Source organism: Rana temporaria, chromosome 4 (assembly GCF_905171775.1).
Source record: "Rana temporaria chromosome 4, aRanTem1.1, whole genome shotgun sequence".
Classification (NCBI taxonomy): Eukaryota; Metazoa; Chordata; class Amphibia; order Anura; family Ranidae; genus Rana; species Rana temporaria.
The window spans coordinates 368,860,444-368,887,826 of NC_053492.1; the positions used below are offsets into that span (position 1 = coordinate 368,860,444).

At 43.6% G+C, this 27,383-nt stretch overlaps 1 protein-coding gene across 1 annotated transcript in view; it reads right to left on the minus strand.

Moving 5' to 3' along the window:
- FNDC1 (fibronectin type III domain containing 1) overlaps positions 1–27,383 on the minus strand; it is a 322,095-nt gene that overhangs the window by 197,746 nt on the left and 96,966 nt on the right. The window contains exon 2 of the mRNA XM_040350922.1: positions 4,147–4,341. Within this exon, the coding sequence (XP_040206856.1) occupies positions 4,147–4,341 (195 nt within the window). The remainder of the gene's footprint in view (positions 1–4,146; positions 4,342–27,383) is intronic.

Consider the following 27,383-nt stretch of genomic DNA (forward strand, 5'->3'; position numbering starts at 1 on the left):
CCTCCCCCATCTCCCCTCTCCCAACCTCTCCCTCTGTCTTCCTCCCATCTCTTTCCTCCCATCCTTCTCTCCCTCCTCCCTCTCTCTCATATCTCTCTCCCCTCCCCCTCTCTATCCTCCCACCCTTTTCTCTCTCTCTCTCATCTCTCTCCCCTCCCCCAGTCTCTCTCCTCCCACCCTTCTCTCTCGTATGTCTCTCTCCCCTCCCCTCTCCCCTTCCCTCTCCCCTTCCCTTCCCTTCTCTCTCTCCCCCTCTCTCTCTCCCCCCTCTCTCTCTCTTATCCCTCTCTCTCCCCCTCTCCCTCCATCCCCCCTCTCTCTCCCTTCCCTCTCCCTATCTCTCTCCCTTCCATCTCCCCCTCTCTCTCCCTTCCATCTCCCACTCTCACTCTAACCCCCTTCTTCCACTCCCCTCTATTCACCCCCTCTCCTCTCTCTCCCTCTTTCTCTCCCACTCCACTCTATTTCCCCCTCCCTCTCTCCCTCTCACTCTTCTCTCCCTCCCCTCTCCCCTCCCTCTCACTCCCCCTCTCTCCCTCCCTCGTCCTTTCTCTCTCCCCTCCTTCCCCCTCTCTCTCTCCCTTTCTTCTCCTCTCTCCCCCTCCCTTTCTCTCGCTCCCTCCCACTCTTCTCTATCTCCCCCTCCAATCTCTCCCTCCCACCCCTCTCTCTCGCCCTCACCCCATCTCTTCCTCTCCAACCCTTCTCTTTTTCCCCCTCTATGTATCTCCCCTCCCCCACTCCTCTCTCTTTCAACCCTCTACCCCTCCCTCTTTTTCTCACCCCTCTCCCACTCCTCTCTCTCCCCTGCTTCTCCCACCTCTCTATCTCTCCTCTTCACTCTCTCTCTCTCTCCCTTTCCCCTCCCCTTTCCCTCTCCCCCTCTCTCTCTCCCTTCCCTCTCCCCCTCTCTCTGACCCCCTTTTCCCACTCCCCTCTATCCCCCCTCTCTCCCGCTGCTCTCTCTCCCACTCCACTCTATTTCCCCCCTCTCCCACCCTTCTCTTTTCCACCCCTTCCTCCCCCTCTCCCACTCCTCTCTCTCCTCTGCTTCTTCCACCCTTGCTCTCTCTCTCTCTCTCCCCTCTCCCCCTTCTCTCTCTCCGTTCATTCTCCCCCTCCCACTCTCTCTCCCACTCTATTCCCCCACCCCTCCCTCCCCCTCTTTTTCTCTCTCACTCCTCTCTCTCTGTCCCTCTCGCCCAAGTCTCTCTCTCCCTTCTCCCCCTCTCTCTCTCCCACCCCTCCCTCTCTTTCTCTCTCCCCTCTCTCTTCCTCCTCTCTCTCTCTCCCCAGTCAGCTGCCAGTCAGCCCCCTCAGCTTTGTATTCAGGTTCACTGACATGAATACAGTGCATTGGTTGTGTCCACAGCAGGTATGGGGCATAGATTTAGGAAAATAGATGATGGATTTATAGCCAAGGTAATGTAAATGTAGGCATAACAGAGAGATGTCTAGTAAGTGAGGACGAACACTATAGAGAGGAAGTTTGTGTTGCAGTGCATATCCTGGTGTGATATGATCCAATGCATACTAGACTGGCCATGGGTGAATTCCCATCAGTTCATTGGACACTGTGCAGTGCACTGAATTATACATTTTTATGGCTTGAATTATTTATCCCATTATGGGCGTGAGTGGTGCCTCATGTCTAAGTTTTGCCTAAGGCCTCATAAAGGCCTAGAGCCGCCTCTGGGCAGCATTCTGGTCTTTTATCAATATGTTTGTGTCCCATTACTGTGTTGAACCAGCTGCCTTATTGTCTGTCCATTTTGGTTTACAAGTACTGTCGGTTGACGGTGTTAAATAAATTATCTTTGCTCAGCATTTGCCCACCCAGGTGTGTATGGCGAGTTATTTCCCACACGTATGCTGCCATGGAGTCTGTCAGGAAAATGAATAGACTCCATTGCAGCAGGAGTTCCCTGCCAATGTCTAAAATAGGCTAGTTACAGAACACGGCTCTTGGCCCGGAGAAAAGATTTATGGGAGAGGGGTCCTATAGGGTAGTTATAGAGGTGGAGCTAAACCCACACATATGCTGCCATGGAGTCTATCTAGAAAGAAAAATTATGGTAGGTATTTGATAGGAAATTTTCTCTTATCCATACTCCTCCACTCGCAAAGTTTCATATGGTTGTAATCATCAGCAGGCAGACAGGCTTTACCAGTCACAATACTCTGAATAATCCCAGAGATCCTCCGCTATTGCTGACCAGTGTCTCAAGGGAAGTGAAAATATGTGAAAAAGAAGCAAAGCATAGCATAATTTCCTTTCAAAAATCCTTATTTTTATTAAAATTGCATTACACTCACATGTAAAGGTGTCTACTAACACAGGAAAATAGGCATGAATACATATACGGGCTCATTATGGATCTGTCAACCCTGCAGGCGAACACCCGATTCAGCGTGGTGATGATACCTCCAAACAGCACACCCTACATACGTTTCATCGTTAGACATCTTCACGGGCTGTGGCCCCAACAAAACATACGTAGGGTTTGCTGTTTGGAGGTATCATCACCATGCTGAATCGGGTGTTCGCCTGCAGGGTTTATTGATCCAGAGCGAGCCCAAATATGTATTCATGCCTGTAGACACCTTCACATGTGAGTGTAATGCAATTTTAATAAAAATAAGATTTTTTTAAAGGATTTTATGCTATGCTGCGCTTTTTTCCCCACATATTTTCACTTCCCTGGAGACACTGGCAATAGCAGAGGATCTCTGGGATCATTCAATATAGATATACAGAGTATTGCCTGCTGATAAATACAACCATATGAATCATTGAGAGTGGAGGAGTGTGGATATCCATTTTCACAGAGCTACAGATGATTCACCCTACAGAGGGAATTACCTGTTTGCTGGTCGATCTAATACCAGGCACTAAACATCGGTAAGTGGTCTCGTACATAAGTGGTGAAGGATCAGTCACGATATAAGAAGAAGATGAAATTGTCATCTGTCCCTTTTGTATATACACAACTTTGAATAACATCGTTTTCATGTTACTGCAGCTCTGGCCGTACGTTTAGGGTCATTGTCCTTCTGGAAGGTGAATCTCTACCCCAGTCTCAAGTCTTTTGCAGACTCTAACAGGTTTTCTTCTAAGATTGCCCTGTATTTGGCTCCAACCATCTTGCCATCAACTCTGACCAGCGTACCTGTCCCTGCTGAAGAAAAGCATCCCTACAACATGATGCTGTGCTGTCACCACCATGTTTCATAGTAGGATGGTGTGTTCAGGGTGATGTGCAGTGTTAGTTTTCCGCCACACAAAGCATTTTGCTTTTAGGCCAAAATGTAAAATTTTGGTCTCATCTGACCAGAGCACATTCTGTTTGCTGTGTCCCCCCACATGGCTTCTTGCAAACAGCACACAGGACTTATTATGACTTTCTTTCAACAATGGCTTTCTTCTTGTCACTCTTCCATAAAGGAGTGCACAACTAATAGTTGTCCTCTGGACAGATTCTCCCACCTGAGCTGTGGATCTCTATAGCTCCTCCAGAGTTACCATAGGCCTCTTGCCTGCTTCTCTGATTATTGCTCTCCTTGCCATGACTTGGTATGTTTGCAGTTGTGTCATACTCTTTCCATTTTCGGATGATGGATTGAACAGTGCTCTGTGAGATGTTCAAAGCTTGGGATTTTTTTTTATAACATACAGTAACCTTGCTTTAAATTTCTTTAATTTCTTTATCCCTAACCTGTCTGGGTTGTTCCTTGGCCTTCATGATTCTGTTTCTCTAACAAACCTCTGAGGGCTTTACAGAACAGCTGTATTGATACTGAGATTAAATGACACACAAGTGGACTATATTCACTAGTTAGGTGACTTTTGAAGGCAATTGGTTCCACTAGATTTTAGTTAGGGATATCAAAGTAAAGGGGGCTGAATACAAATGCACGCCAGACTTTTCAGATATTTATTTGTAAAAAATTCTGAAAACCATTTATCATTTTCCTTCCACTCCACAATTATGTGCCATTTTGTGTTGATCTATTACATTGTATTTCAATAAAACACGTTTACATTTTTGGTTGCAACATGACAACATGTGGAAAATTTCAAGGGGTATGAATACTTTTTCAAGGCACTGTATGACAATGCTTGACATTTTATATACATTTCCCTACCTCTGTGTTTATTTTCTTCACTTCGAACAATGGGCTTGAGCACAGCATGGTTAACTCTTCCTGTACTTTCTCCAGGATTAGAAACTTGGCCCCGAAATCTGCGGACAGTTCTCATTCCAGCAAGCTGGGGAAGTGGAGACCTACCATCAGGTTGTCGGGAGTGTAGTCTAAACAATCTCCTTGGAAGTTTCTTTTCTTAAAGGAACACAAAAATAAAAATGTAATTGTTATTTTTTTATCATATAGTCAATTTACATAATACATAGCCACTATAAATAGTTACCGTATTTATTGGCGTATAACACGCACAGGCGTATAACACGCAACCTAATTGTCCCCTATTTTCAGGGGTAATAAGTGTGTGTTATACGCCGATAAATACAGTACTTTAAATAATGTTAGTTATTGTTAAAAAAAACAACATCTGGGAATAAGCCACACTGTCACTGTGCTGGAGGTATTACAGTCATAATGCCCAAATATACCTGCCATGGCTGCTGTCAATATGTGCAAATGATTTTATTCACTGCTACCTTTAAACAGGTTGCTATTGATAATTACCCATACAGTTTTTTTTACTCATGCAGGTTTGTTGACCATTGTCTTTGTTAGACCCCTTTCACACTGGATCGTTTTGCAGGCGCTATAGCATTAAAAATAGCGCCTGCAAACCACCCTTAAACAGCTGTTACAGTCACTCCAGTGTCAAAGACCGAGGGCTTTCACACTGGAGCGTTGCGCTAGCAGGACGGTCAAAAAAGTCCTGCTAGCCGCATCTTTGGAGCGGTGAAGGAGCGGTGTGTTTACCGCTCCTCCACCACTCCTGCATTGCGGGCGGTTTTAACCCTTTCTCGGCCATTAGCGGGGGTTAAAAGCGACCCACTAGTGGCCGAAATGCGCCGCAAATCCGCCCATGGCATCGGCGGTAAAAATGGCGGTGTTTTACCGCCGACGCTATGGGCGGCTCAGTATGAAAGGGGTCTTAGCTGCACATGTATTTCAAGACTTAGCGCGTTGGTCACATCCCCGTATGTTTTGCTAGATAGGTTCAAGTGCAATTTTGCAAAACTACTATTCATGTATGCCATAGCGATTTAACCTTGATTTTGTTCAATTACTTTAGTTAATCAGGCCCAATGTGTTTTATTTTCTGGGCCCACTTGCAATTCCTGGGTTAGTAACACAAAAAATCTGAATCCAAACCATTTTCGCATTTTTTTGCCATCTGTTTCACAACTAAAAGTAAGAGGGATTTTGTTTTCAAACTGAGGGAAATCTACTCTTGGGCAATTGGCTTTGGATCAAGTGTCCCTATTTTCTCTATATATTTGTGCTATAGTTTCCCTCACTTTTAATCCCTGTTACAGTGATCACTAGGACAAACAAAGAGGGGGAGGTTCTAACCTCTCATCAGAGGTGCATAGTTATGCGCAGACAGGGAATTCCTATTAGTCAAACCTATTGTCAGCAAAGAACCAATGTGCATAGGAACATGGATATGCACAAACCGTTAATTCCTGTTAGCCAAAACTGCACAAATGCATGTGCAGATTGGAGTGCACGCCCGCCACTAGATTGGCGCCAAGTGGGCTATTTAAACATCTCTGCTGCACTAGGACCTTTCCTTATGGTCTACAACATTCTGCTACCTGTTAATAGTTCTGTGCTTCATCTCCTGTTGCCGTTCTGCTATTTCGTCTGACCACGCTTGAACTCTGCCTGCTTGCCCTTTGACCACATGCTTGCCTGATCCTTCTGCCTATCTGATTACCATTGCCAACTCCAGCCTTAACCTGACTATTCTTCTTTGCAGGCATATAGGGTACTACTATTGCCGGTGGATTGACAAAGTCATATTTTAAAGTTTGTTTGTGAGTAACATTTTTATTGTTTTATGAATAAACGTTGTCATTGGTAATGCAGAAGGTCGGTGCACCCTCCTTTTCTTTCTATATGTTTGAGCCTCAAAAATACCCATTGTTCTGAGGAGGGCAGCAAGATTTTAGACATTCCATATTCCTTTAGAAGGCTCTGGTTATACCAATTAGTGACTATACTCCAGAGTGTAGGAGATTCTTTGTGTTTCCTTGACTATTCTTCTGCCTGCTGCTCTGTACCTGACATGCCTGATAGTTACTGATCTGGCTTATCCGACTCTGCATCCAGCCCATAGAGGCCATCCGTGCAGCCTGCCAAGTGCCTGCTGTCTGCGACCTGCCGGCCAGCTGAATGCTTGCTGCCTGTGACCTGCCAGCTGCCAAGTGCCTGCTGACTGTCTTCCCCTGTTTTTAATGCATACTGTTAGGTTGATTTGTTTTTGTGTTGGCTGGTCGGTAAGTAAGCTTGGTTTTTGCCTTGGATTTATCCTTGGCCTTGTTTATATCTTATGTTGCCCTCCAATGCTACTTACTGCAATGGCCAGTTATAGGTGGGGGCAGCGGCCCTCTTTTTGTATCACTGTATATTGGTTAGGCAACACACTGACACCTTTGCAGTCATTGAGCTATATGCTGGGTGCTCAGTTTGCTCCTGCATCATTAAGAAGGTGTGGGCTCCCCTTCAGAGCATCTTCCCTCCACCTATCCATCAGAATGCATATGCTTCCATTGTGGAGTCACTCATTAGTTAGTGATAGGGATTACAGATACCCAGGGTGCCTTCGCTAGGCTCTGTAGCTTATGCATGCATTTGCAAATGTGTGCAGACTAAACCCCTGTTTTTTAACGCATACTGTTAGACAGGTTGATTCTGTAGTCTGTGGGCTGGTCAGTAAGTAAGCTTGGTTTTTTTCCTTGGATTTATCCTTGGCCTTGTTTATATCTTATGTTGCCCTCCAATGCTGCTTACTGTAATGGCCAGTTATAGGTGGGGCAGTGGCCCCCTTTTGTATGACTGTCTTCCAGTCTACTTCACCTGCTGCCCTGTGTCACATCCAAGCCTGCATCCAAGTGCACAAAGACCTCTCATCTGCAACCGCCTTAACCAGAACTGCCAGGCACTTGTGCAACTCCAGGCTTTTGTACCACTTGTTACCTTATCAGGGGTACCGAGCCGGATGTGTAAGAGATCACCTTCCCCTCCACATCAGACTCCATCACCAGGTACATGACACTTTTCAACACAAAAATGTTTTGCCTTTAGTTACACTTAAAGCTTCACAAACGTAGTATTGAACTTTTTTTTTTTTTTTACACTGACATATTCAGAGTAATTAAATGTATGTTCCCCAGTAAAGTATTTCTCCATATTTGTATGATAGCACTTACAGTTTTTAAACTTCAAAGCCACTGACTCCAGATTACTCAGTGCTTCTTCCCCAAATTTCCCATGGGGAAGCACCACTACATCAGACAAAGGTCACCTTTTACAGGTCACAGGGGACAGCACAGTCTCAAGCTGCTGCTAAACTATTCACTTGGTGGAGAGGGGAGCAGAGGAGTGGCTTGCTGTCCTAAGCTTTGGGGCCCTCCTTGTTGCCACACACAAAATGAATGTGAATTAGTGTGATTTTTTAATATTCAATCAGCTGCTGCAGTTTCAGGGTTACAGTGGGGATCGAAAGTTTGGGCACCCCAGGTTAAAATTTGTTTTAATGTGCATAACGAAGCCAAGGAAAGATGGAAAAATCTCCAAAAGGCATCAAATTACAGATTAGACATTCTTATAATATGTCAATTTTATTTCCATCATTTACACTTTCAAAATTACAGAAAACAAAAAAATGGTGTCTGCAAAAGTTTGGGCACCCTGCAGAATTTATAACATGCACTGCCCCCTTTGCAAAGCTGAGACCTGCCAGTGTCATGGATTGTTCTCAATCATCATCTGGGAAGACCAGGTGCTGGCAATCTCAAAAGTTTTAAATGCCCAGACTCATCTGACCTTGCCCCAACAATCAGCACCATGGGTTCTTCTAAGCAGTTGTCTAGAAAACTGAAACTGAAAATAGTTGACGCTCACAAAGCTGGAGAAGGCTATAAGAAGATAGCAAAGCGTTTTCAGATGTCAATATCCTCTGTTTGGAATGTAATTAAGAAATGGCAGTCATCAGGAACAGTGGAAGTTAAGGCAAGATCTGGAAGACCAAGAAAAATATCAGACAGAACAGCTCGCAGGATTGTGAGAAAAGCAATTCAAAACCCACGTTTGACTGCACGATCCCTCCAGAAAGATCTGGCAGACACTAGAGTTGTGGTATACTATACCACTATAAAGAAATACTTATACAAATATGGGGCCGGATTCAAAAAGCCCGGCATAAATTTGTGCGGGCGTAGCGTATCTCAGATACGCTACGCCGCCGTAACTTAGTGACTTAGTAACTTATTCAGAAAGAACCTGCGCCCTAAGTTAAGGCGACGTAGCGTATGTGGTCCGGCGTAAGCCCGCGGAATTCAAATTATCCATGAAGTGGGCGTGTTGTATGGTAATGAAGGCTGACCCCACGTAAATGACGTTTTTGACTAACGGCGCATGCGCCGTCCGTGAACGTATCCCAGTGCTCATGCTCCAAATTACATAAACAAGATGTGATCACAAAAAATGCACCCTAGTGACTCACACCTCTGCGCTTAGGACTATGATATAATGAGAAAATTCATAGCTGCTGTTTTTAAAAGTTAAAATGTGACAAAGTATATATAACGTGTTCAAATGATATAAACATAAATTATATATAAACAGCGCTAGTATGTGTATGACCCACACAGTGAAAAAGAACAAGCGACACAATATAATAATAGACAAATGAGCAAAGCCCGTGATTGAAAGTGTTCGTAAGCAAAAAAAGTTTGTGAAAAAGTATCAAGGAAAAAACTTATTCTCTCTCTCAAAATGTGAAATCTTTAAAGTAATTAATTTCCAAAGAATTCTTCCACCACACCCGATGTGAACAAGTGATTCCTCCACCAATAAGAATGGCCACTCACCAGAACGATTTGCCTGACACTCTCGTGTTTCGGCACAATAGCATGTAATGATTGTTCAAACCATTAGGCGAGCCTCCATTTCCAGCCAAGTGATAAATAAGATCCTCATAAATAATGAAGAAAACGTATAATAGTGTGATAACGTAAAACCAGTTTAATAACACACCACATAAAAAATATGCAAAAAATGCACTCACAAACGGCCAAAGTAAAATTCGTGAAACACAGCACAGCAGAAAATTCCTCAGTATTGTATGGCTGATAAAACTACGGTCACAGCGGACCCAGGAAAAAACAACCAGGTATCTCTCACCACTCAATCCACACTGAAATGGTGGCCCACAAAGCTGGCATAAAGCAAAATCCAATCGCTGGTCACTAGCGAAGATAAGTCACTGCAATGGCCTCTCACGTTTGGTTAGATGGTCAGAAGTCAAACTGTAGCCACGCCCCCGACATGTTTCGTCATAGAATTGACTTAATCTTGGGTTTATCATTTGAACACGTTATATATACTTTGTCACATGCTCCAAATTACGCCGCAAATAGTCAATGCTACTTACGTACAGCCCTATTCACGAACGACTTACGCAAACAACGTAATCGGCTGAAAATTCGACGCTGGCCCGACGTCCATACTTAACATAGGATACGCCTCATATAGGAGGGGTACGTGGCGTATCAATAGATACGCCAACGTAAATTCTTTCTGAATCTGGCCCATGGTCTTCATTGAAGAGTCATCAGAAGAAAACCTCTTCTACGTCCTCACCACAAAAATCAGCGTTTGAACTTTGCAAATGAACATATAGACAAGCCTGATGCATTTTGGAAACAAGTTCTGTGGACCGATGAAGTTAAAATAGAACTTTTTGGCAGGAATGAGCAAACGTACGTTTGGAGAAGAAAGGGCACAGAATTTAATGAAAAGAACCTCTGTCCAACTGTTAAGCATGGGGGTGGATCAATCATGCTTTGGGGTTGTATTGCAGCCAGTGGCACAGGGAACATTTCACGAGTAGAAGTAAAAATGGATTCAATAAAATTTCAGCAAATTTTGGATGGTAACTTGATGCCATCTGTGAAAAAGCTGAAGTTAAAGAGAGGATGGCTTCTACAAATGGATAATGATCCTAAACACACCTCAAAATCCACGGGGGATTACATCAAGACTGAAGGTTTTACCATGGCCTTCACAATCTCCTGACCTCAACATAATTGAAAATCTATGGATAGACCTTAAAAGAGCACTGCATGACAGACAGCCCAGAAATCTCAAAGAACTGGAAGACTTTTGTAAGGAAGAATGGGCAAAGATACCTCAAACAATGATTGAAAGACTCTTGGCTGGCTACAAAAAGCATTTACAAGCTGTTATACTTGCCAAAGGGGGCATTACAAGATATTAACTCTGCAGGGTGCCCAAACTTTTGCAGATGCCATTTTTTTGTTTTCTGTAATTTTGAAAGTGTAAATGATGGAAATAAAATCTAACTTTTTTTGACATATTATAAGAATGTCTAATCTGTAATTTGATGCCTTTTGGAGATTTTTCCATCTTTCCTTGGCTTCGTTATGCACATTAATACAAATTTTTACCTGGGGTGCCCAAACTTTCGATAACCACTGCATATGCTATATTGCTATATTCTTTTTTTATTTTCTGTTTATTTGCCCAGGGAAGTCCAGTTACCCTTTAACCACTTCCATACAGGGCATTTTCACCCCCTTCCTGCCCAGACCAATTTTTAGTTTTCAGCGCTGTCGCACTTTAACCACTTAAGCCCCGGACCAATACGCTGTCTAAAGACCAGAGGTGTTTTTACAATTTGGCAATGCGCTGCTTTAACTGGTAATTGCGCGGTCATGCAATGTTGTACCGAAACGAAACTTGCGTCCTTTTCTTCCCACAAATAGAGCTTTATTTTGATGGTATTTGATCGCCTCTGCGATTTTTATTTTTTGCGATATAAACGCAAAAAGACCGTAAATTTTGAAAAAAAATGATTTTTCTTATAACAAAAAGTAAAAAAAATCGAATAAACTAAATTTTAGTCAAACATTTAGGCCAAAATGTATTCAGCCACATGTCTTTAGTAAAAAAAATCGCAATAAGCGTATATTTATTGGTTTTCGCAAAAGTTATAGCGTCTACAAACTAGGGTACATTTTCTGGAATTTACACAGCTTTTATTTTATGACTGCCTATCTCATTTCTTGAGGTGCTAAAATGGCAGGGCAGTACAAAACCCCCCCAAATGACCCCATTTTGGAAAGTAGACACCCCAAGGAAACTGCTGAGAGGCATGTTGAGTCCATTGAATATTTAATTTTTTTGTCCCAAGTGATTGAATAATGACGAAAAAAAATAAAAAAAAAAATGTTTACAAAAAGTTGTCACTAAATGATATATTTCTCACACATGCCATGGTTATATGTGGAATTGCACCCCAAAATACATTCTGCTGCTTCTCCTGAGTACGGGGATACCACATGTGTGGGACTTTTTGGGAGCCTAGCCGCATACGGGGCCCCAAAACCCAAGCACCGCCTTCAGCATTTCTAAGGGCACAAATTTTTGATTTCACTCCTCACTACCTATCAAGGTTTCGAAGGCCATAAAATGCCAAAATAGCAAAAAAAAAAACCAAATGACCCCATTTTGGAAAGTAGACACCCTAAGCTATTTGCTGAGAGGCATGTCGAGTCCATGGAATATTTTATATTTTGACACAAGTTGCGGGAATATGACAAACTGATTTTTTTTTGCACAAAGTTGTCACTAAATGATATATTGCTCACACATGCCATAGTTATATGTGGAATTGCACCCCAAAATACATTCTGCTGCTTCTCCCGAGTACGGGGATACCACATATGTGGGACTTTTTGTGAGCCTAGCCGCATACGGGGCCCCGAAAACAAAGCACCGCCTTCAAGATTTCTAAGGGCATATATTTTTGATTTCACTCCTCACTACCTATCACTACCTATCACAGTTTTGAAGGCCATAAAATGCCAAGATGTCACACAACCCCCCCAAATGACCCCATTTTGGAAAGAAGACACCCCAAGCTATTTGCTGAGAGGCATGTTGAGTCCATGGAATATTTAATTTTATGGCCCCAAGTGATTGAATAATGACCAAAAAAAAAAAAAAATATTTTTTTTACAAAACGTTGTCACTAAATGATATATTTCTCACATATGCCATGGGCATATGTGGAATTGCACCCCAAAATACATTCTGCTGCTTCTCCTGAGTACGGGGATACCACATGTGTGGGACTTTTTGGGAGCCTAGCCGCGTACGGGACCCCGAAAACCAATCACCGCCTTCAGGATTTCTAAGGGCATAAATTTTTGATTTCACTCCTCACTACCTATCACAGTTTCGAAGGCAATAAAATGCCAAAACAGCACAAAACCCCCCCAAATGACCCCATTTTGGAAAGTAGACACCCCAAGCTATTTGCTGAGAGGCATGTTGAGTCCATGGAATATTTAATTTTTTTGCCCCAAGTCACTGAATAATGACCAAAAAAAAAAAATACAAAACGTTGTCACTAAATGATATATTTCTCACACATGCCACGGTTATATGTGGAATTGCACCCCAAAATACATTCTGCTGCTTCTCCTGAGTACGGGGATACCACATGTGTGGGACTTTTTGGGAGCCTAGCCGCGTACGGGACCCCGAAAACCAATCACCGCCTTCAGGATTTCTAAGGGCATAAATTTTTGATTTCACTCCTCACTACCTATAACAGTTTCGAAGGCAATAAAATGCCAAAACAGCACAAAACCCCCCCAAATGACCCCATTTTGGAAAGTAGACACCCCAAGCTATTTGCTGAGAGGCATGTTGAGTCCATGGAATATTTAATTTTTTTGCCCCAAGTCACTGAATAATGACCAAAAAAAAAAAAATACAAAACGTTGTCAGTAAATGATATATTTCTCACACATGCCACGGTTATATGTGGAATTGCACCCCAAAATACATTCTGCTGCTTCTCCTGAGTACGGGGATACCACATGTGTGGGACTTTTTGGGAGCCTAGCCGCGTACGGGGCCCCGAAAACCAAGCACTGCCTTCAAGATTTGTGTGAGTGAAATCAAAAATTTATGTCCTTAGAAATCTTGAAGGCGGTGCTTGGTTTTCGGGGTCTCATACGCGGCTAGGCTCCCAAAAAGTCCCACACATGTGGTATCCCCGTACTCAGGAGAAGTAGCAGAATGTATTTTGGGGTGCAATTCCACATATAACCATGGCATGTGTGAGAAATATATCATTTAGTGACAATGTTTTGTACATTTTTTTATTTTAATTTTTTTTGGTCATGATTCAATCACTTGGGGCAAAAAAATTAAATATTCCATGGACTCAACATGCCTCTCAGCAAATAGCTTGGGGTGTCTACTTTCCAAAATGGGGTCATTTGGGGGTTTTTTGTGCTATTTTGGCATTTTATGGCCTTCGAAACTGTGATAGGTAGTGAGGAGTGAAATCAAAAATTTGCGCCCTTAGAAATGCTGAAGGCGGTGCTTGGTTTTCGGGGTCCCGTACGCGGCTAGGCTCCCAAAAAGTCCCAAACATGTGGTATCCCCGTACTCAGGAGAAGCAGCAGAATGTATTTTAGGGTGCAACTCCACATATAACCATGGCATGTGTGAGCAATATATCATTTAGTGACACATTTTTCTTTTTTTTTTTTTTTTTTCTCATTATTCAATCACTTTGGACAAAAAAAAAAAAAAATCAATGGACTCAACATGCCTCTCAGCAGTTTCCTTGGGGTGTCTTCTTTCCAAAATGGGGTCATTTGGGTTTTTTTTGTGCTATTTTGGCATTTTATGGCCTTCGAAACTGTGATAGGTAGTGAGGAGTGAAATCAAAAATTTACACCCTTAGAAAGCCTGAAGGCGGTGATTGGTTTTTGGGGTCCCGTACGCGGCTAGGCTCCCAAAAAGTCTCACACATGTGGTATCCCCGTACTCAGGAGAAGCAGCAGAATGCATTTTGGGGTGTAATTCCACATATGCCCATGGCATGTTTGAGCAATATATCATTTAGTGACAACTTTGCGCAAAAAAAAATATATATATATATATATATATTTATATTTCCCGCAACTTGGGTCAAAATCTAAAATATTCCATGGACTTAAGATGCCTCTCAGCAAATAGCTTGGGGTGTCTACTTTCCAAAATGGGGTCATTTGGGGGGGTTTTCAATTGTCCTGGCATTTTATGCACAACAATTAGAAGCTTATGTCACACATCACCCACTCTTCTAACCACTTGAAGAAAAAGCCCTTTCTGACACTGTTTGTTTACATAAAAACATATTATTTTTTTGCAAGAAAGTAAAGTTGAACCCCCAAACATTATATATTTTTTTAAAGCAAAGGCCCTACAGATTAAAATGGTAGGTGTTGCAAAAAAAATTTCCACACAGTATTTGCGCAGCGTTTTTTCAAACGCATTTTTTGGGGAAAAAATACACTTTTTTTTATTTTAAAGCACTAAAACACACTATATTGCCCAAATTATTGATGAAATAAAAATTATGATCTTAGGCCGAGTACATGGATACCAAACACGACATACTTTAAAATTGCGCACAAACGCGCAGTGGCGACAAACTACATACATTTTTAAAAGCCTTTAAAAGCCTTTACAGGTTACCACATTAGATTTACAGAGTAGGTCTACTGCTAAAATGACTGCCCTCGATCTGCCCTTCGCGGTGATACCTCACATGCATGGTGCAATTGCTGTTTACATATGACTCCAGACCGACGCTTGCGTTCGTCTTTGCGCAAGAGCAGGGGGGGACAGGGATGCTTTTTTTTATTTTTTTATTTTTTTATATATTTATTTCGCTTTTTTTATTTTATTTGTTAACTGTTCCTTCCATTTATTTATTTTTTTACCATTTTTATTGTTATCTCAGGGAATGTAAATATCCCTTATGATAGCAATAGTTAGTGACAGGTACTCTTTTTTTTTTTTAAATGGGGTCTATTAGACCCTAGATCTTTCCTCTGCCCTCAAAGCATCTGACCACACCAAGATCGGTGTGATAAAATGCTTTCCCATATTCTCAATGGCGCCGTTTATATCTGGGGGGGGGGACATTCCCTCCCACTGAATGTAAAAGCAGTCTAGAGGCTAATTAGCCGCTAGGACTGCTTTTACATGAAAGCCGACCGCTGGCTGAAAAGAATGATACCAAGATGATGCCTAAACCCGCAGGCATCATTCTGGTATAACCATTCAAAGTCCTGCAACATACCAGTACGTTGATGGTTCTTGTTGGACATGTATTGTAATCTTTTTTTTTTTCATGCAGTCTGTTGGCTGAACAAAAAAAAGATTGATCGGTGGGTATGCCCACCATTAGAATACCTCCCTTCATCCACCCACTTCTAATGATGGGCATACATGCACCATTTATATATGCCGAAGCATGGGGGCATCCTCCCGCAAAAAAGTTATGCCGCGTACGGTCGGACTTTTCTATGCCGCGTACACACGGTCGGACTTTTCTATGCCGTGTACACATGGTCAGACTTTTCCACAGGAAAGCCTCCGTAGGAATGTCAACCGTATGTACGCGGCATTAGGAGCAAAATCGCTCCTCCGCCCCTAATGCCCCCATGCTCCGGCATATATGCTCTTTTTTGAACTGTAGTGGTGAAATCACCTCCTACAGCATTGGAGTCGCGGCTTTATATATCGTGGGAGCAAACGCTGTTGCTGTCACGCTAAATAAATCCGCACTGCAACTGAATGGCGTACCTGCTAAGCAAATGATGGTTAACATTAAAACAAAGTAACATTCCAGTATAACAGTAAGATCATACCATACCTGCAAAGCAAATACCTATAAAAAAACATAGTAAAAAATAAAACATTTTTTAACGCAACCTGTGCCTAAAATATATATATATATGCCAAAGCATGGGGGCATCCTCCCGCAAAAAAGTTATGCCGCGTACGGTCGGACTTTTCTATGCCGCGTACACACGGTCGGACTTTTCTATGCCGTGTACACATGGTCAGACTTTTCCACGGGAAAGCCTCCGTAGGAATGTCAACCGTATGTACGCGGCATTAGGAGCAAAATCGCTCCTCCGCCCCTGCTGCCCGCATGCTTCGGCATATATGCTCTTTTTTTTAACTGTGGTGGTGAAATCACCTCCTACAGCACTGGAGTCGCGGCTTTATATATCGTGGGAGCAAACGCTGTTGCTGTCAAGATAAATAAGTCCGCGCAACAGCTGAATGGCGTACCTGAAAACAGTAAAATAAATTACATACCTGAAAAGCAAGCATGAAAAAACATAACAACAATAAAACTTTGCAGAATAGAATACAGTAAAAAAGAGCAGAACAATAGAGAGAGAATAGAGAGGGAGAGAACAATAAAACGACAACTATTTTTGGTTTTTTTATTTTATATTTTTTTGTGTGTTTTTATTTTTTACTTTTTTTTTTTTTTTTTTTAACACTTTTTTTTGTAACTGTGAACTGTAACTTCAACTTTTCGGTTCCAGGTTTGGGTCTCTCAAAATGCGATGGCATCTTGGGAGACCCTGTGTGAGTGTGCCTAGCCTGTGAAATGTTTCACCCTACACTAATAATTAACGTGTGTGTGGAAGCGTTCAAAACATTCACCAATACAAAGACCAGGATTGCCAGGACATTTGGGACAAAAATAACGGGTGTCACGCCTAAATCCGCGCTTGGTACAGACACGACATTTTCTTTGGGGGGCTCGTTGGGTAGGGGTACTCGGGAGGACATAAGAAAAATGCCTCTCATGCAGTCGGCTTACTGCATTTGGTAGGAGATGGTGAGGTACAATACCGCCTGGATACAGGAGTTCTGTGATGATATCCCTCTGGAATTGAAGGAAGGATTCATTCCGTCCTGAAGCTCTGTATACGACATGAGCATTCAGTAGAGCCAATTGAAATAAATGTAGAGACACTTTTTTGTACCAGCGTCTCGTCTTACGGGCAATATGATACGGCGCCATCAACTGGTCGTTGAGGTCCACCCCTCCCATATTAAGGTTATATTCGTGGACACAGAGGGGTTTCTCCACAACACCAGTCGCCGTACGAATTTGGACTGTCGTGTCTGCGTGAAGGGTGGTAAGAACGAAAACATTCCTATTGTCCCGCCACTTCACAGCGAGCAAATTTTTACATCTGCAGCAGGCTCTCGCCCCCGGCCTAACACGGGCATCTACAAGCCGCTGGGGGAAGCCCCGGCGATTAGGTCGCACGGTGCCACATGCTCCAATCTGTTGATCAAATAAGTGGCTAAAAAGTGGCACGCTGCTGTAAAAATTGTCCACATACAAATGGTACCCCTTTCCGAATAAGGGTGACACCAAGTCCCAAACAATCTTGCCAGCGCTCCCCATGTAATCTGGGCATCCTTCCGGCTCTACCTGACTATCTTTTCCCTCGTAAACCCTAAAGCTCCATGTGTAGCCTGTGGCCCTGTCACAGAGCTTATAGAGCTTGACCCCGTATCTGGCACGCTTGCTGGGAAGGTACTGTTTGAAAGACAAGCGGCCAGCAAATTTAATCAGGGACTCATCAACGCATACAACCTGCTGGGGATTAAACAAGGCTGCAAAACGTTCGTTGAAATGGTTTACGAGGGGCCGAATTTTGTAGAGCCGGTCAAATTCAGGGTCTCCACGTGGACGACAAAGTGCATTGTCACTGAAATGCAGGAACCGCAGGATCGCCTCGTATCGTCTCCTGGCCATGTGAGCAGAGAAAATGTACATATGGTCAATGGGATGTGTGGACCAATACATCCGCAATGACGGAAATTTGTGTATGCCCATGTTGAGGGTAAGGCCCAGAAAGGTCTTAAATTCGGAAACCTCGAGAGGTTTCCATTCTTTGGCAAGGCGAGACTGGGGGTTAGCGGCGATGTAAGTACCAGCATATAAATTAGTCTGGTCCACAATAGATCTATAGAGATCTTCCGTGAAATACAGCGAATAAAAATCAAGTGACATAAAGTTCGCTGTATCCACCTGAATACCGGGTTGGCCAGTGAATGGGGGAAGTACAGGTGCTGTAGAAGTGGTGGGGACCCAATCAGGATAGGCAAATTCTACAGGAAGGGCACTATGGGCACGACGGGCCTGTCTCTGTCTTCTTCTTGGTGGCAGCGGGACACTACTTGTGCTTGCCACATCGCCAGCTTCAACTGCACTTATGGGACTCGCCACGTCACCAAGTGTTACTGCAGTGCTGGATAAACGACCAGGGTGTACTAGGCCACTGGTGCTTGCCAATTCACCAGAAGGAATAGCGGCGCTAGTACTGGATCTCTGCTCCATACGAGGGTCCTGCGGTTCTTGCTGCTCAACAACATCAGAATGGGATCGGGTACGCCTGGCCTTAGCAGGGACCTCAACTTCGTCGTGCGAGCTATCTGACATGGAGCCGCTGTCGTAAATGGGTTCATATTCTGAGCCAGAATCTGTCAGATGCGTGACCTCCTCCTCTTCACTATCTGACATGCACATGAACTCCAAGGCCTGCTTATCATTGTACCTTCGGTTTGCCATTTTGGACTCTAAATTTAGTGGTACAATGGTAAGGATTCACAGGTAAAAAAAGCACCTGACTATAGAAAAGCAAATGTAGAAAACGCTTCAAAAAAAACTGTAAGCGATCGCAGGGATCAGGCCTGTCTCTGCGAACGCTGCAGTTATGTGTCTTGTGTTTTGTAAGTGACAGTGATCGATCGATACTGCACTTGGGTGGGTTGGGCTGGGCAGAGGGGGAAAACGCAGGTTCTAGCGGGTATCTGGGCTGATTCCGCTAACAATGCGTTTTTGGGTACCCTAAACTGCTGGGTACGCTAGTATAGATCTGATCAGATCAGGTATCGATCCGTTCAGATCCTATACCACTAAGGGGGGTGTATGCTTAGCGAGTGGGTGTAAGCGGTACTGGCTCTAACCTAACGCTGCCTGGGGCGACGCAGACCCTGACTGGCGCTAAAATTAAATTTATATCACCCGCCGGGTGATCAGGGGGTTAAACCTATTGGGTTATATACGGCGGGTGCTCTGATGCTATAAACAGCAAACTAACCAACCAGCGTCAACCGTAACACTTATACGGTGATCACTGGTGAAAGGGTTAACTAGGGGGCAATCAGGGGGTTAAAACCTTTATTCGGTAATATATGGGGGTACCTAACGCTTTCTAAAAACCTGGTGGCGAACCTAAAATAACTAAATAACTAACTGGCTAACCACATCACCAGTGACACTTATACAGTGATCAGTGGTGAAAGGGTTAACTCTAGGGGCAATCAGGGGTTAAAACCTTTATTTATGGGGGTACCTAACGCTATATAAACCTGGCGGCGAACCTCAAAAAAAACTAACTGCCTAGCGGCAACAGTGACACTAATACAGCGATCAGAAACCGATCGCTTAGTGACACTGGCAATAGGGGTGAAAGGGTTAACTCTAGGGGCAATCAGGGGTTAAAACCTTTATTTATGGGGGTACCTAATGCTATATAAACCTGGCGGCGAACCTCAAAAAAAACTAACTGCCTAGCGGCAACAGTGACACTAATACAGCGATCAGAAACCGATCGCTTAGTGACACTGGCAATAGGGGTGAAAGGGTTAACTTTAGGGGCAATCAGGGGTTAAACCTTTATTGGGGGGGGGGGGTAGGGGGCTACCCTGGACCTAAAGGGGCCTAAACCTAACTGCCCTGACACTTTTTTCTGTCACACTGACACTAAAAGCAGTGATCAGAAAATAAATGATCACTGCAATCAGTGACACTGTGACAGGGGGTGATCTGGGGGTGCTGGGGGGGTGATCGGGGGGGTTATGTGCCTATGTGTGCTGTGTCAGTGTGCTGTTGGTGCAACTCACAGTACTGACGTCTTCTCTCCTCTGGAATCGGACGAAAAGACCGCCAGAGGGGAGAAAACGTCACTTCCTCCCTGCCTGTGTTTACAGTTACACAGGCAGGGAGGGCTCTGCTGGAATCTCATTCGCCGAGGGAGATCGAGAGGGGACGGCTGGAAACCAATAGCCGCCCCCTCCTCCCGGACCTCCCGTACACCGTTCCCGGCCGTCGCATGTACCGGAGGGGGTCCCGATCGGACCCCCGAACCGAGGTAAGGCGGGGACGTACCTATACGCCCATGTGCCTGTACGTGCCATATTGTGGACGTATATGTACATGCGGTGGTCGGGAACTGGTTAAATGACGATTGCGTGGTTGTGCGACGTCGCTCCCAAACAAAATTGACACCTTTTTTCCCCACAAATAGAGCTTTCTTTTGGTGGTATTTGATCACCTCTGCGATTTTTATTTTTTGCGCTATAAACAAAAGAAGAGCGACAATTTTGAGAAAAAAACCACAATATCTTTTACATTTTTTTATTTAATAAATATCATAATTAAAAAAAGAAAACGTTTTTTTTCCTCAGTTTAGACCGATACGTATTCTTCTACATATTTTTGGTAAAAAAAACGCAATAAGCGTGTTTGATCGGTTTGTGCAAAAGTTCTAGCGTCTACAAAATAGGGAATAGAATTATGGCATTTTTTTTTTTTTTTACTAGTAATGGAGGCGATCTGCGATTTTTATTATGACCATGACATGACGGCGGACATATCGGACACTTTTGACACATTTTTGGGACCATTCACATTTACACAGTGATTAGTGCTATAAAACTGCACTGATTACTGCGTAAATGTGACTGTCAGGGAAGGAGTAACACTAGGGGGCGCTGAAGGGGTTAAATATGTTCCCTAAAGTGTGTTATAACTGTAGAGGGAGGGGGACTCACAAGGGGAGGAGATCGATGTGTGTTCCTCTGTACTGGGAACACACATCAGTCTCCTCACCACTGACAGGACATGGATCTGTGTGTTTACACACACAGATCCATGGTTCTGCCGTGATTGCGGGCAATCGCAGGTGCCCGGCGGACATTGTGGCCGCCGGGCACGCGCACCGGGTCCCGAGCAATGCGGCGAGGGCGTGCGTGCCCCTTCCGACTGCAAACGCGTGCCCCCTAGCGGCCGGGAATGCAAGGACGTCATATGACGTCCAGTCTGAAAGACGAGAGGTTCCCGCCGATGTCAATTTACAATGACTCGGTAGGGAAGTGGTTAACTGTCCATATGGTTATATATTGCTGGCCACTTTGTGCCAAACACACCCTCCGAGAGACCTGGAGCTAGGCAAGGGACTATTGTCCCCAAAATGACTGGGACACAGAGTAGACAACAATGTTAGGATTTGAAATGCCATATGACTAGACTGCAATCATAAAAGGAATTGTTTTTACTTAAAACAAGTAATAGGACATAGAAAAAAAGTAATTTGAAATACCATTTAATAACAAAGATTCCTCCAATGGTTTTTGTGGTCTAGTTAGGAAATTTCACCATCTTAACTTCAGATTCCAAGACATTACAGTTTTGCGTCAGTTCCAAAAATCTCTTGCACATTGCAAGTCAGCATTTTAACCTTAAGCCACAAGTTGGATCTAACAAATGATGGCGTCTGCCAATGTGAAAAAATTATGTTTTCTTTGCTACCTCAAAAGAAATGAAAATACCACATATATAATATATTTGAAATGCTTTCAGCCCTAAGGCATTTGAAATAAATACAAAGGCATAGCTGAATGCTTTGCTTTGTCCACGTTTATTCTACTAGTTCTTCATAAGCTGAGGCTAGTATGAAAATACTAAGCTACCAAATACATAGATATAATATTGTGAGGATTTGAGAGTAAGTCTGAACATGCCTTTGTCCAGTATAATCTTAACTCCAAGCTGCATTCCTTCACAGATGGTTAAATGCCATTCATATGGTTGGGTGGATAAAAAACACACACTTTTAGATTTTTAACATTTTGTGATTCAGGTGATACAGAATAAAGAATTTAGAAGATTTATGAGATTTGTGATGGTTTTCAGAATTATACAGGTTATTTTTTTTCAGTGTCCTTTTGCACAGCTGTTTAACTATAAGAACAATATGGGAAGCAGAATACAATATACTGTATGGAATATCTACCAATTCATGCTGTGCAAGAGAACACTTTTTATTCTACTCCTAGCTGACTACTTTACCATGAAAGTGCCTTCCTCCTGTAAATAGTTTTACTGTACCCAGTTCTAACAGTTCTTTTTGTGTGTGTGCTGCAGAGCAGCAGTGGTAAGGTCTACTGATGGATTTGACTAACCTTTTCAACTCACCTAACTATAGGTGCATGTGACTGCAGATCTGACCTTTAGCTATGTATCCCCACTGCTAGGGCAGGACTTAGGGTGGTGGGGGCCCCTGGGCTTGAGTCACTTTCGGGCTCTACCTTCTAAACATTACTTTAAATAGAACTGGTATAAGCAACCCATAATGAAAAGTGGAGGGTACAGTTCTCCCACTTCAAAGGGGTATGCCTAGGGAAGCAAAACAACATAAAATTAATGTGTGTATGGGGATAAATAACCCAATATCACAACAAAAAGCCTGGCAAGGAAAGAGCTTCCGCTGTACCTGTTAGATGGAGAGGGATCATATAATACCGCCATATGAGCCATCATGTCTGTCCATCGGTAGCCGCCGCAGCTATAAATGTGTCATTCGGATGCCCGCACATGCACAGAAGAATGACCGGGCGTAATGACGTCATCGCAACCGCAATGTAAAATGATGACGCGTAGTTATCAATAGTAAACATAGCGTTGTCTCGAAGGACATGATGTATACTGTGCATGGGCACAAAAAAGCACTGACACAAGTCAGAGTGCAATGTATTCGAAGGGCAAATCCAGCAATTGGAGCCAAAGTAACATGCCACATCCAGCAAAAGGACAGACACCGGGCATAATATTGCAAAAATAGCTTCACAAGGGTAATAATAAAAGAAAGACAGTTTGTCTACTTGGACGGAGGACAAAAATGATCAATGTCCCTAGAATAAGTAAAAATGCTAGACCAATTAACACACTTTAAATGAAAAATTAAATGACTGGCATATTATTGAATTTTTTTTACGAAAATGAGCGGGGCCCCCTATTGGGCGGGGCCCATGGGCTTGAGCCCAGTCAAGCCCAATGATAAGTCCAGCCCAGCCCACTGCCCTAAACAGGAGTATCTATTTAAGTTTAGAGTTGCTAAGTTCACCGTTCTTGGATCTCTCCTAGGCTATGGTTATTATTAGCTTCTGCATTTGGAGAATGTCCTTGGCAATGTTGAGAGAGACTGCAATAGCCAGAGGCCAACCACTAGGAGGACTATTGCCAGTGGTACAGGCTAGGAGAATGTATAAATAATTAGCAGTGATCTTGGGAAAACAGTCTTCCCCAAGGAAGGGACTCTGATGTATGTCTGATCCTGATCGCATATGCCTCTGGGGATTGGGTGGGTGCAACAGCTTTAACTGGTGTTCCCATTCTCATCTATTTAAAGTATATAATATTCAACACAGCATATAGAGCTGGGAAGTCCACAGTAGAAACATACATCAGGACATACCGATTAGAGCAGTGTTAAGGGGTGAAGTAACAAGCTGTGATACTTACCTTTTTTCTTGTTCTGGCAGGCTTCTACCACACTGTGCAACCAATCCACCAAAGCCTCTTCTCTGCAATGGTCTAGTTAGAAGTTGCACGCTGATATCACCATGTACAATGCAAGACCAATAGTAATATTTTGCATGAGGACAAAGGGAAAAAAACAGTGCATATGCATATGCACATACAATGAACATCTATAGTATAATATACCGTATACTGTATTGTTTTCTATATTGGAAATCATAGTTCTATCCCCACATAGATCTGTAATAGAGACCTTAGAGGCCAACTCTTTCTTGGTAAAAAGCCCAACAGTAAAAATGATGGCAAAAATATGGCAAGCAGGAAAATTAGCTCTGGGCTATAAAGGACTAACAGAATATTCTCTACTATGGGAAAACAATAACTTAAAAGAAATTTTGGCCAATGGGAAACTAAAAGAATGGGAGAAACGTGGGATAACCAGAGTGCCACAACTGTATACAGGTTGCATGTTAAAACTTTTCTCAGAGCTAAGCAGGGAATATAGCATTCCAAATTCCATGTTTTTTTTCCTATCTGCAGGTCAGACACGCACTACAAGCCCAATTTAAGCTACAGCCAGTAAGATGGCAAAAGCTTACACACTTCCAAAGACTGATCAAGACGGGGGTCTTGAAAGGTCTCATATCAGAATTGTATGAACCGATCAGTGATCAGTTAATAGGAAAAGAGAAGTTGAGTAGGAACAAACAGAGGTGGGAGGAGGATATTGGCTTCATAACGAACGACCAATGGGACAGGATACTGGAACTGGGGACAGTGGTCTCACTAGCCCCGTCACAAAGGCCCCGTACACACGATAGAATCCATCCGCAGATAAATCCCAGCAAATGGGTTTCTGCGGATAGATCCTATGGTGTGTACACGCCAGCGGATCTGTTTCCGCGGAGAAATCTCCTCTGGGATGGATTCCAGCAGATCAGATATTTGCTGTGCTGCACAACAAATCCATCTGCTGGAATCCATTCCAACGGATGGATCCGCTCGTCTGTACAGACTTACCGGATCCATTCGTCCAAAGGGATTCCCCGCACGCGTCGTAATGATTTGACGCATGCGTGGAATTCCTTATATGACAGCGTCGCGCCCGTCGCCGCGTCATAATCGCGGCGACGGCGCGACACGTCATCGGCAGAGGATTTCCGCGCGGATTTCAATGCAATGGTGTGTACACTCCATCCCATCGAAATCAGCGGAAATCTTTGAGAGGATTTATCCGTGGAAACGGTCCGCTGGACCGTATCTGTGGATAAATCCTCTCGTGTGTACGGGGCCATAGGGTTTCCCATTTATTCCTCCTCCACAGGGTTTATTATACTCCCAAGAAATTATATGGATTTGGATGGAAATGTCCCAGATGTCAAAATACAGGGGACCTCATCCATATGATGTGGAAGTGCCCAAAATTGCATAGATATTGGGTTAAGATTCTGGACATTATAAATGCAACCTTTGGAATTACTCTGGAACTTGAAGCCAGGGTTTGCCTATTAGGATGCATTGAGGAGAGAATGGGGCAGAGGGATATATTAGAAGCAGCTATAAGATGTCTGTTCCAGGCGAGGAAATTGATAGCACTAAAATGGCAAGCACAAAATCCACCTACAGTAGCGGAATGGATTAATGTAATGAATAGCACAATGGGGAAGGAGAGGGTAACATGGATTAGACGTGGTAACCTTAAAAAATGTAATGCAATATGGGAGCACTGGTTATGTAAAATAGGCCGCTCACTTTAATTAAGGAAAGACTGGTAAAGAACAATTTAATTTAAGGTAAAGCACAGGATTAAAAAAGAAAAAGAGAAGGAAATCATAGTTCTACCCTAATTTATCTTGTTTTAATATTGCTTAACCACTTCCCGCCCGGCCTATGGCCGATTTACGTCCGGGAAGTGGTTTTGAAATCCTGACTGGACGTCCATGGACGTCCTGCAGGATTTCATGCCGCGCGCGCCGGGGTGTCAGTCTCTTTACCACATGATCAGCCGTGTCCAATCACGGCTGATCACGATGTAAACAGGAAGAGCCGTTGATGGCTCTTCCTCACTCGTGTCTGACAGACGCGAGTATAGGAGAGCCGATCGGCGGCTCTCCTGACAGGGGGGGTTCGCGCTCATTGTTTATCAGCGCAGCGCCCCCCTCGGATCGCCACACTGGACCACCAGGGAAGCCCACCCTGGACCACCAGGGAAGGGCAAATAAAAAAAAAAAGATGCCAATCAGTGCCCACAAATGGGCACTGACTGGCAACATGGGTAGATCAGTGCTGCCCCACAATGTCCATCAGTGCCACCCCAAGTGTCCATCAGTGCCACCCCACAGTGTGCATCAGTGCCACCCCACAGTGCCCATCCATGCCCAGTGCCCACCTATCAGTGCCCATCTGTGCCACCCATAAGTATCCATCAGTGCCACCCATAAGTGCCGCCCATGAGTGCCCACCTGTGCCGCCTATGAGTGCCCAGTGCTGCCCATGAGTGCCCATCAGTGCCGCCCATGAGTGCCCATCAGTGCCGCCTATGTGTGACCATCAGTGCCGCCTATGTGTGCCCATCAGTGCCGCCTATGTGTGCCCATCAGTGCCGCCTATGTGTGCCCATCAGTGCCGCATACCAGCGCCGCCAATCAGTGCCACCTCATCTGTGCCCGTCAGTACTACCTCATCGATGTCCATCAGTGCCATCTCATCGGTGCCCATCAGTGCCCGTAATTGAAAGAAAAAACTTACTTATTTACAAAAAAATTAACAGAAAAAAATAAAAACGTATTTTTTTTTTCAAAATTTTCAGTCTTTTTTTAGTTGTTGCACAAAAAAAAATCGCAGAGGTGATCAAATACCACCAAAAGAAAGCTCTATTTATGGGAAAAAAAGGAGGCCAATTTTGTTTGGGAGTCACGTCGCACGACCACGCAGTGCTGAAAGCTGAAAATTGGCTTGGGCGGGAAGGTGCGTAAGTGCCTGGTATGGAAGTGGTTAAGAACTGTGTTTCAGAAAAAAAATCTGAAACTTTGTAAAATATTGCTCATATGAATGAGGTTACATAGCTTACAGTATTTATTACTGGTGTAGTATGAGAGGTCCTAGCCATGACTTCCATATTAAAATTACTATAAAAACTATTGTAAAAAATATATATAGTTGCACTAAATCCTAATCCACCCTTGAGAGGTATTAATATGAGTACTTCCGATAAGGAAGTATCACATGTGCACATACAGTGTAAGAATATTATAAATGGTACAATTTATCATAAATGACCAATGAAAAAATTGTGAACAAATCAAATTCATAAATCACAAGTGTAAAAACAAAACATAAATATAAATCACAAAGTGAAAAAATGGATGTCGACACTAAAGTGACCATTCTCAGAAGGAAGTAGATTTGAAGTGATGTGACGGCACTGGAGACTGCAAAATAAAGGCATTCGTTTCCTTGCATGATATACAGTACCATACCAACGAGCAGTGGCGGCTGGTGAAGTTTTAGGATGGGGGGGCGCAAGACTCCGCCCCTCCACATTTGGTCCCTCCCACTTCTCATAAGCCACACCTCTTATAGAATCCACCCACTCCGTCCCCTGTATTCCACTTGCTTCCACCCATGGTGTCAGGAGTATACATCTCAGCTTAACAGG